This window comes from Gorilla gorilla, chromosome 5 (assembly GCF_029281585.2).
Source record: "Gorilla gorilla gorilla isolate KB3781 chromosome 5, NHGRI_mGorGor1-v2.1_pri, whole genome shotgun sequence".
NCBI lineage: Eukaryota > Metazoa > Chordata > Mammalia > Primates > Hominidae > Gorilla > Gorilla gorilla.
In genome coordinates this window covers 103,153,981-103,165,031 of record NC_073229.2, presented here as the reverse complement: position 1 = coordinate 103,165,031, position 11,051 = coordinate 103,153,981, and the positions used below count along the sequence as shown (strand labels likewise).

Here is an 11,051-nt window from a genome sequence, read left to right as displayed (position 1 = left end):
TGCTCTCTGCGTGTGTGTCTGTGTACGCGCGTGAGTGAGACCCATCCTTGGGGCATTTCCCCTCTCTGGGCAGTTTTGCTTCATTTGTTTCCTATTTCTGCTACATAGAAACTAACTTCCATCTCAGCTCCAGCCAGCGCCGCTGAATAGAGCCTGTGCTGCGGCTCCGTGTGCGTCAGATCCCTCCGCGGAGCCGTCCCCGGCCCCCTCCCTGCCACTATCGGCCTCCACAGAGAAAGCGCCTTCCAGCCAACCGGCGGCTTGGGCTCCGACATCTTCTCCGACTGGAAATAAATAAATAAATCGCACGCCCTGCGGGGAGGAGCGGGTGGGGGTCTCACTGTGCCGCGTGCGGAGCGCTGGGGACGAGGGGTCGGAGGCACTCCTTTTTTAGCATCGGGGGGCGGGGGCGCGGGCCGGAGCCGGGGCCGAGCCCGGGGCCGCGAAGGCGGCGGACTCCTTTCTGCGGCGGAGGGATCCGCGGCGGAGGCGGCCACGGCCGTAGCCGCTGCCTGAGAGTTGTTGTTTCCTCCTCCTCCTCCTCCGCCTCCGCCGCCGTTGCTTGAATGGTGGAGCCGAAGCTCGGCTCGTGAACACACACTGACAGCTATAGGGCAGGCGGCGGCACCGTCCCCGCTTCCCCTCGGCGGCGGGGTGTCCCGTCGGCGGCCCTGAAGTGACCCATAAACATGTCTTGTGAGAGGAAAGGCCTCTCGGAGCTGCGATCGGGTAAGTCGGGGGGCTGCCGGGGCCGCTGGCACCGGGCGATTCCGCCCGCGGTCCCCCGCCCCCCGCCGCCCGACCGCTCAGCCTGTGTGTCTCCCCGTCCCTCTCTCCCGCGCAGAGCTCTACTTCCTCATCGCCCGGTTCCTGGAAGATGGACCCTGTCAGCAGGCGGCTCAGGTACGGCGGCGCGCGGCGCGGGCCGGGCCGGCGCTCGCCGCTCGCGGGCGTGGGGGAGGGAGGCGGCGGCGGCGGGGCCGCGGCCCGGGGCGCGGGGCTCAGCTCTCCCCGCTTTGTTGTTGCAGGTGCTGATCCGCGAGGTGGCCGAGAAGGAGGTAAGGGCGGCGGCGGCCCGGCGCGTCCCGCCGCCGCGCGGCCGCCTCTGGGCCGCTGCGCCGTCGCTGCCGCCGCCGCCAGGGCGCGGGGCGCGGGGCTCGGGGTCCCCGCCGGGGCGCGGGGCGGGCGGGGGAGGGGAGCGGGCGAGCAGGGGCCGGGGGCCGGGCTCACGGGGTGTCCTCTCCCCGCAGCTGCTGCCCCGGCGCACCGACTGGACCGGGAAGGAGCATCCCAGGACCTACCAGAATCTGGTGAGACATTCACGTCGCAGAGCAAAGAAACTTTTCCCTGAGTCGAATAAAAATTGAATTTCCCGCAATTTTTTACAGAGACAAAAACTTGGCCCTAGAACGTGAAAGCTCCAAAGGCCATGGGGAGGGTTGGGAGGCCGGCGCGGGGTCTGCGGGGGCCAGTGGCCGGGGGTACTCGTACTCCGGGGCCGCAGGGGCTGCGGACAATTTATTTGTGATATTTTGTTAATGTGCTAGAAATAAAGATACGTCATGAGTGTTGTGCAGTGCAAGGCCGGAGGAGGAGGGGCCGGCGCGCGCGTCCGTGCGGGCGCGGGGGCGCGCGAGAGTCGGCGGCGGCGGGAGCGGCGCGAAGAGGGAGAGCGCGCTCGCTCGTTCGCTTGCTCGCTCTGCACGCGCGGCCGTCTCGGCTTTCTCCTGCCCTACACAATAGCTGGTGACTAACTGCTCCGAAGTGGCATTAGCATTTCACAAGCAGGCTATCCAGCCGCTGCGGTACCGTGGCAAGACATTATTTTTTCCCCCTCTGTCGTTTATTTTGTTTTCCTTAAATTCAGTCCTGGGTTTTTTGTTGGAAGGATTCTGATGTGTGATGATAGTTGGTCAGTGCTTCGTCTTGCATTTACTAAAACACATCTTTGCAGAAGTGTAAAGCCTGTAATTCCCTAAAACCAGAAGTTTAGTAGGCTTTTTTTTAATTCTTATGGTATGCCTCTCGTTTAATTAAAAATTATTATTGGAGTACACTGAAGAGTTTTGATTTTTGTCCACATATTTACTGTGGGATGGAACTTGGCCTATGAAAGTTGTGTTTATATTGGGACATATTTTGTTTAATAGCTTAAAAACCTTAATTTTGTGGGTTGTCAAAATGAGTATTTTAGGAATCTTTAAAAACTGCTTTTCAGAAGTGGATTTATCACTTCAGTATTGTGATTGGAAGTTACTTTAAAGGAGCTATATTTTCTGTAACACTTTCTCCTAAACTGATACAGGTTCGTTGTGTGAATATGTGTGTGGGGCAGTTAAAGCAGTCGCACCGGACCCACCAAGCCTTTGAAATTTATGTAGTGCGTTGATTTTATGAGGCTTTTGTAACTGTTTTGAGATAGTTATGATTACTAATGTTACTTCATCAGAACTTCTCTAATGACTAGGAAGTTTCAGCGAGCTTAGAATGAGTGTCTTTTGTGAGGTGAAAGCAGGACATGATTATAATGGCGCTTTTTTTGGTATGTAGTATATTTCCTAACTTTTGTGTATAAATCTCTTGTGGTTTAATATAAGTTGTTGATAACTGCTCACGGCTGTTGAAATAAGCAAGGGTACTGAGGTTTAATACATCTAATGGAGATTTAACAGTGTATTAGTGTATTCATTTTCACACTGAACGTGTGTTAATTTTCAAGGAGTGATTTGGGTTACTTTAATGCAATTCTTGGCCAAAGTGAATGGAGCTGGAAGTAAACTCCAAGATTTACTAATTTGAAATTAATTTTTAGGTTTATAAATATTTGATAGAAGTCTTCAGTGAATTTACATGTCTTCCTTGATATTTGAAAAAATTATCGCAAAGATTATAATACTCCATTTTTAAGATGGGGCAGGTTTTACAAAACTCGTCTTTGTATCTGCTTTTACATCTGTGCATCTCTTAAAAACCCACAAACCTTAAGTCACTGAGGATTGCTGCATTTTCTTAATCTTTTGGTAATGTTACATTTTTTAAATGAAGCAGCTTAATGTTATCTGGCTAAATTATGGTAATGGCTAATCTCGTAGGAATATCATTTTGTTTTTTTTTTTTTTCAGTAAAAATGAGCTATCAATTTTGATTTTGAGTTAATTTAATTTTTGGGGGGAGGGTGGGGAGAGGAATTATTAGTAAAGTGAATTTCTATCCCTAGTCTGCATCTCAGATTTAAGATACAGTAAGCATTCTTTCTATCTATGTATTATGCTCAAAATTCACCTATTTTGAATAGAAGTGGTTTTTCTTGCTTGGAGTTTTCTCCTTACTAGAACAGGAAGGTTGGCATACTCATCAGACAGTTTAGAAATCTTATTAGAACTTGGAGTTCTTTGACTCGTTTTCTCTTTTCATTCATTCAGCATATTGCTTACTCTATCTACTGGATGCAAGGTACCATTTGAGGTGCTTTCTCATCCATCAAACTGTGTATCTAGGTGTGTGAGTTAACTTTATTTTACCTTTTTAGTTGAGATTTAGTTAGGTCTAAAAACATTTGGAACACTGGATTTTTTTGTTCAATAGTAGATCTCCTGTTTAATATCTAAGTCAGCACATGTAAAGTCTCTTGTACAGTATTTTCTATTTTAATTCTTCTGACTTAAAAAGTTTTACGTTGTTGTATATCGAGTTGAATTTATTTAACATTGATTTGAAAATTACTTGTTGAGTCATTAGTTTCTACTCTACCTGGAAATGATTTGTTGTATTAACTAATAAACTGAGCAATATTTTAAATGGGAGAACTCATATATCACATCGCATTGAAATTTCTAGAAAACCTCAAATTATTGCTGCTTAAAATGGGGTGTAATATTTGTAGATGTGAATTTAAAAATAGGCACTGATCATGTGTAGTTAGTCTAGTTATAATCGCAATAGTTGAATTTTAATCAAGAGGAAAGTAGAATTTTAAGAGCAGTTTTAAAAGTTTGCAGGTTAAAATTGATGCGTTCATTTCAAGTGTGATTGAGAAAGGAAATGGTCATATCTTATGGTTGTTTCTGTCTCTGGTATAAAACATGACTGATTATCACCATCTACCTTAAGATTTAAAACATTTTTAACAAAGTAAATGGAATTGGATAGGAAGCTAAAAGTTGTTTTTGGTACTATGGTATACGTTTAATTAGATTTTACATTTTTTAAAATATGAGATTTATTTTAAAGAAAAGGGGCACTTTTTCCAAGTATCAGGATTCTTAAACTGTAGAATAAAAAACTTTTTTTTTGGACGAAAGGAAAGCTTTGTCATTTGTTTATTTCTTAGTTTGAATAGTGAATCTAGTTAGTTTATTAAGTCTGCTTTCTAGTTGTCACTTAATGATGATTGCATATTTATGAGATCTAGAGGCAGAATTTTCAAGCATTTTACCGAATTTGGCACTCTCTTGATTACATTTTTTCTTGTAAGACTTCTCTTTTTCCCCCCCAAGAACTAGTTCATGTTTTGCCAATCTGTTAAAATGATTTAATTTTTTCCTTGTAAAATAGTGATACTTGCCTTTCTTAAAATTATTCCACTTTATTAGAAATCTTTTTTGTTTGTTTGCTTGTTTGTTTTAAGTGAAAGGATTGGGAGTCAGGAGATGTGGATTGTGGTTTTAAGCCCCGCTGACAGTTAAACTGTAGGTAATCTTGGGCAAGTCATGGAATTTCTCTTTGTCCCAGTTATCTCATTTGAAAAATAAGTGGATTGAAGTTTTTTCAAAGTGAAAATCTGTGATTTTGAACTAGAAATAGCAGTACATTGTATTTAAGAACTAAGCTTTATTTCATTCTTAGAGCTTAGTTTTCCAAAACACAGAAAAGTAGAAATCACATAGGTTACAAAATTATATAAATGCTTTTCATAGTGCCATTCTTTGGTGGTAATATCATTTCTTGTTGCAAAGATGATTTGAGACACTAACTACGTTGTAAAATGCCCCAAAATTACCGTGATTTCCATCACAGTTTAAGTACTAGTTTTCATTATTGTTGGTCTCAAATTCAGAGATGAATAGGAATGATGGATAGGATTTATTTAAGTATATATCTTAGGTATACATTTATTTAGTGTGTGCTGATTAATGTGAAAGTTAAGGTATAAAACCTAGAGACAACTTTCAGGGAAAAATAAAAGATATATTAAATGTTTTAGAAGTAGGGATTCCCATTCTATATTGAAGATAACATAGTTTCAACACTTGATTATTATAATTTTGGGGGGTTGGGTGAACATGTAATAAAGTAAATGTGTGTAGTTGTAGTAGCGTTACTATTTCCTTTTTTAGTAGAGTATCAATGAAATAGAAGCTTTGCGTGGTAGTCTCTAAAACAGCTTTAATCTCATATGGTCGTTATAATGATGAATAAAATATGTTAGGTGTGAAGGGTTATATGATGAATAAAATGTTAGGTGTGAATATGTTGCTGAGAGGCTGAAGGAGCATTCTTCATTCTTTCTTATAGAATTATTCTATTGATGCTTATACAATTTTTTAAAATTTGAGGCATTTACAAACATTTTTAAATGCAATACTTACTATATTGTTAATATTCTTAAATAAATTGTAAAGCGGCATGAACATAAAGCGGGAGCTGGAGTGTCCCTTTCCCAAACCATAATGGTTTTTATTTGATTGTTGTGAGGCAGAATCGTATTGAGGGAGTCTGTTTTCCATTCTGTAAAATGGGCTAATAATAGCTTCTACTTTGTGTGGTCTGTGAGTAATAACTGGCATGAATCAAGTACTATGTAAGGGTTTTGGTTTGCTATTATCAGAACTTTAGTAGTGGTAGTAAAGGTTGTTCCGCTTAGAGCTTTATAATAAAGTTTTCTTTAAGAAAAGCATTTACATTTTTATTCCAGGCACAAGTATGTATGTATTTTCTGAACATAGAATCTGCAGTATAAAAAGGCCACATTAAAACTTCAGAAGAGTCCGGGTGTGGTGGCTCATGCCTGTAATCCCAGTACTTTGGGAGGCCATGAGTTGGAGACCAGCCTGGACAAAATGGAAAACCCCATCTCTACAAAAACTAAAAAAAAAAAAATTAACCAGGTGTAGTGGCGCATGCCTGTAGTCCCAGTTACCCCGAAGGCTGAGGTGAGAGGATCGCAGGGAGGTTGAAGCTGCAATAAGCTGTGCCCCATGCCACTGCTCTCCAGCCTGGGCGACACAGTGATACCCTGTCTCAAGAAAAGAAAAGAAAAAAAAATCTTCGGAAGATACTATTAGTATAATTACTTTATAGACTCAAGGATGAAACAGGTCTAAAAAATAAAGGAAAAATGTTTAGTTAATACCAAAAATAAATCATGGTTAAGGCATTGTGGATAGACCTCTGGAAAAATTGTGCTACTGATTTCTACTGTGACTTGTTTTTATGGAACACTGAACATGAAGAAATAATTTGGGTGGTTGACATATCCTGAATGGATTAGAGAATATGCAAAGCTTTTTTTCTTTGGGTAATCATCAAATGACATTTAGGAATATATGAAGAGAATTTGGCTATGGCGTCTGCCTCCTTCTATACAGTTATTTGTGAGATTTACAACCATCACAATAGTTTGTATTCTTTTTGGAAACTGTCAGAGAAGAGATGTCCTGACTTCTGTTTTGTCAATCTGTTTATATGTATTTTAAACAGAATTCAAGAAAGACTTTGTAGGTTAAATAAATCCTAATCGATTTCAGTTTTTTAGTTGATTCAGAATTTCTTTGTAAGTTAGTTTTTGGTTTTCTTTTTTTTTTTTTCATAATCTGGAAAGTTGTGGATGAATAATAAGAAAATAATAATAATAATAGTCTAATGCAGCTTCAGCTTAAGTTAAAACCAATTGACAGTCATTCTTCCCTTTCTCAAGTTTTGTGGGTGTTTACCATGTCACTACAGAATTGTAACAAATAAAATGTATCTTGTACAACTTACTCTGAACAAGTAATACTAAATAGGTTAGTTTCATTCTTACTAGTAGTTTCCTTGTATAAATTTCAGAATTCATAGAAAAAATCTGTAATACTAAGCTAAGTAGCCTTTAGTTGCCAGAGAATACCAAACATACTTATTTAAAATAACTTCCTATTTTAATGCACTTTTACTTAGAAAAAAATTTTTAACAGCTAATTTTAGGATATTTAAGTTGCTTTTGTGGTTATATCTAAAAGTGGCAAAGGCTATTATAGGAATCAAATTTAAAATTTTAGAAAGACATTTTAAATGTGAACATTCTCAGTTTCTATTATTTTTTGAGAAGCTATGTCAATGAAATTATGAGGAAATTGTGAGTTAATAAATTACTTTGCAGTGAATAATGTTATTGGACCTATGGAATATAGAGGAGTGTAAGTATTTTATAACAAATTGGTGAAAATGATAACATGTTTTTTCTTGATGGAATTTGATAAAGCAGGGTACTGAAAAATCACAAACTGTTATCTTATTGAATAGTGATGAATGTAAGTTGACAAGTTACTACAGAGAAGGCAATCATCAATTGTGAGGCAGGTCCTCCTTTAGTTATTTACCTTACACACTCAAAAACAGTCATATTTGAGCTTAGGCATCACAGGTAAGAAAAGGATGGTTGGATGAGGAGTTTTTGATAAGAAAATTTAGGTGGCAACATAGTCGAATGCAACTTCTGCTTATATTAAAACTAAATTGTAAGGAGAATGAGATGTGTGGTATAGGTAAGCCCTAGGTTATCCATAACAGTACAGATGGCTATGGCAGGTTTTTTTGCAGAAGAGACACAGGAAGAATTCATGTACAGCAGGCCTTCCTTATCTGCAGGTGTCACATCTGTGAATTCAACTGTAGATCAAAATAGTTTAGAAAAAAATATATAAAAAATTTTTAAAATACATTGTAACAATTATTTACATAACATTTACGTTGTATTAGATATTATAAGTAATCTAGAGATGATTTAAAGTGTGCAGGAGGAGTGTAAAGGTTATACGAAAATACTGTGCCAGTTTATATGAGGAATTAGAGCATCCTGGATTTTGATTTTGGTGTGGGGTTTCCTGGAACCATTCCCCCATGGAGATTGGAGGATGACTGTGTTCTGGACTCCAGCTGACGCATGGTCATGTGTCATGGTCTATTTGGTCTCTGTCATGAATAGAAAAAGGCATGTAACTTGTCTTGGGAAAGGTTATAGTATAATGCAAGAAATACATATCTTGTGTTTGACTCTGGTTTAGTTTTTGGGTGTAGAGACACTAAATTCTAGGCAACTTAGTGAAACATCTGTTGTCTGAAACAACTTTGCTGTCATTGTATAAGAATTGTGTTATTTTGAGTACTGTGCTTGAAACTGAAACATTAAAAATGAAACTGGTCATTCAAGATTATTTACATTGGCCTTAGTATAAGCAGTTAAAGGATGTTTTGTCTTTAAATTAATACACAGTAACTTTTCATCAGATTCCTAGATTTGAGTTTAACGTTTTACTAATAATGCTTTAAAGAGAATTTTAAAATTACACAAATTAGCACATATGACGACTTAAACATCAAAACTTGAAAGTTTGTTATTTTAAGCAGTTAAATGTTGTCATTTTGTTGTATTTTAAATTATTTTTTATGGAGCATCCCTACTTTGGTTTGTGGAAACCTCAATTCTGAATAGAATCTCTTTTTTTTAGCAAGATGTAATTGGTTTGTGATGAATAAAATTTGGAAGCGTAGTATTGCATTTTCTTTTTTTGTTTGTTTTTCTTATAGTATTACATTTTCTTTAAATGACAAATTTGTGTTGGTAGTTGTATTGATAATGTAAACTGAATTATTATCTAAATGAATTCTTAACAGTTAACTAAATTCTGAATATGACATATTCTTTGAAGCTTGTTTCTTCACAATTACTTGAGCAAATAGACCATCGAGATTAATTTTTACACTTAATAAGGTTCTATATTAATTTTATTATAATTATAAAGAAATAATAGGCATCTAAGGGTCCTTCTGAGAATAGTTACCCAGGTTAGAGGACTTGACTTGAACTGACTTATATGGGTTCTATTAAGTTTTTAATCAAATCTACGTGTCGATGGGGAGAAAACTAAAGTTCTAATAAGGAAGCTGTAACATAATAAAAATATCAGTAAACTTGGAATCAGGAGACCTGGGTTTGATTACTATTTCTCCTATTTTCCAAATGTGTGCCCTCAGACAAACTGCTGCCTTTGAACTTCAGTTTTCTTTATGTATGAAATAGGGAGAGTAGTTAAGCTTATGTGCTTATGAAGATAAATACATTTTGAGAACACTCAGCACAAAGTAAGTACTCTGTTTTTCTGTGGAGAAGCTATTACAGTTAAAAAATCAGAAAATGCATTCTTTCTTTAAAGATTGTAGATATAATTTAACCCACACTGTTAGTAACAGATTTATAATTGTAAGCTTGGATGTTTTTAGAATTTTAGGGGCTGGGATTTTAGTATAGGCCTTACACAGTAATTATCACATAGTATTTCTATAAATTTATATTTATATATTGTATATTATATATTATGAATAATAAAATATAATTAATGTGTATACAATATATTGTATTTCTATAATCTTGTTTATATGCTACAGTAGTGTACAAATAAGAACTATATCCCAATAAACTGGCCTTTTAGAATTCAAAAACATAATAGAGAGCAGAAGTGTAACTAGCCTTTTATATCTGACAAAACTGTGAGAGAATAGATTTGAGAAGATCTGAAAAAGTGACTTTTTTTAGAACCAATTAGGTGTTTAGAACATAAGGATGAAGTGAAAACCTAGTTAGACAAATGATACTGGTGCCAAACAGCAGGGTCTTATTTTCATAATAATTATATACTAGAGGAAAGAAGGGCACTTCTAGGTCTTCACAGCTAAATCAAATAATTGGAATGAATATATTGATCTAATATCACTTTGAAAAGGTTGTTAAAAAGATGCTCAAATTTTTTTCCTTTTAGATTTACAAAGATTTTGTTCAACACGAAGGGTCAATATGTAATATAGAATGTATTAAAGTAACAGCCAACTGTTAGGTACAGTACTAACTGCTTCATATGGTTTAATTTAATAATTTATGACTACTTTCCAAGGTGGTGACTGTTGTGATACCAGTCATACAGATGAGGACACTGAGGCTTAGAAAGAGTAAATGTTTTTCCCACCCTCAGCCTTAGCAACTTTAAACGCAGGCTGTGTGACTTGAGATTTCGTGGGGTTTTTTTGTTTATTTTGTTTTGTTTTTGAGACAAAGTCTTGCCCTGTCACTCAGGCTGGTGTGCAGTGGCATGATCTCGGCTCACTGCAACCTCTGTCTCCAGGGTTCAGGCAATTCTCCTGCTTCAGCCTCCTGAGTATCTGGGACTACAGGCACGTGCCACCATGTCCGGCTAATTTTTGTATTTTTGGTAGAGACGGGGTTTCACCATGCTGGCAGGGCTGGTCTTGAACTCCTGACCTCAAGTGATCCATCAGCCTCAGCCTCCCAAAGTGCTGGGATTACAGGCATGAGCTACCATGCCCAGTGAGATTTCGCATTTTAAACTACTGACCATTTCTTTAAAAACTGAGTAGAGTTCTTAGTGACTGTAAGTCTGGTAGAATGCAGCAGCTTCCAGATCCGTTGTATTTTCTTCCTGCTGATAACACTTGCCTTTTAACAATACCTTCCACTGAGATAATGGCAAAATTTTTTGGCTGGGAAGGATGGCTGTTTATGTGAAGTAGCATACTATCAGAAAATGTTGTTTTAGCCAAAAATGCAGGATAATAAACCTCTCAAAGAGCTCAGTTTCTTGTTTCTTCCATACTGTAATTCACATTCTCAGAAGATGACCCTTTTGTTCAAATTGCAATGGATAATTTTAGAAATACTTTATATATGTGATCTGAAAAAGGGATGATACAGATTTATGACTTGGGCCAAGATGGACAAGGAATGAGCAGAGTTGCTGCTGTTTCACAGAATTCTTTTGTTCTTGCTGATGGAAACGTTGCTA

At 38.3% G+C, this 11,051-nt stretch overlaps 1 protein-coding gene across 2 annotated transcripts in view; it reads left to right on the top strand.

Moving 5' to 3' along the window:
* Positions 1–234: 234 nt before the first annotated feature.
* Positions 235–11,051, top strand: part of PHIP (PHIP subunit of CUL4-Ring ligase complex) — a 142,974-nt gene continuing 132,157 nt past the window's right edge. Inside the window, exons 1-4 of one of the 2 annotated variants that reach the window (XM_031012066.3) lie at positions 235–729; positions 845–903; positions 1,029–1,058; positions 1,251–1,310. In XM_031012066.3, coding sequence (XP_030867926.1) covers positions 690–729; positions 845–903; positions 1,029–1,058; positions 1,251–1,310 — 189 coding nt within the window. In that variant the 5' untranslated portion in view covers positions 235–689. The remainder of the gene's footprint in view (positions 730–844; positions 904–1,028; positions 1,059–1,250; positions 1,311–11,051) is intronic. The other variant, XM_031012068.3, reaches the window with a different exon arrangement.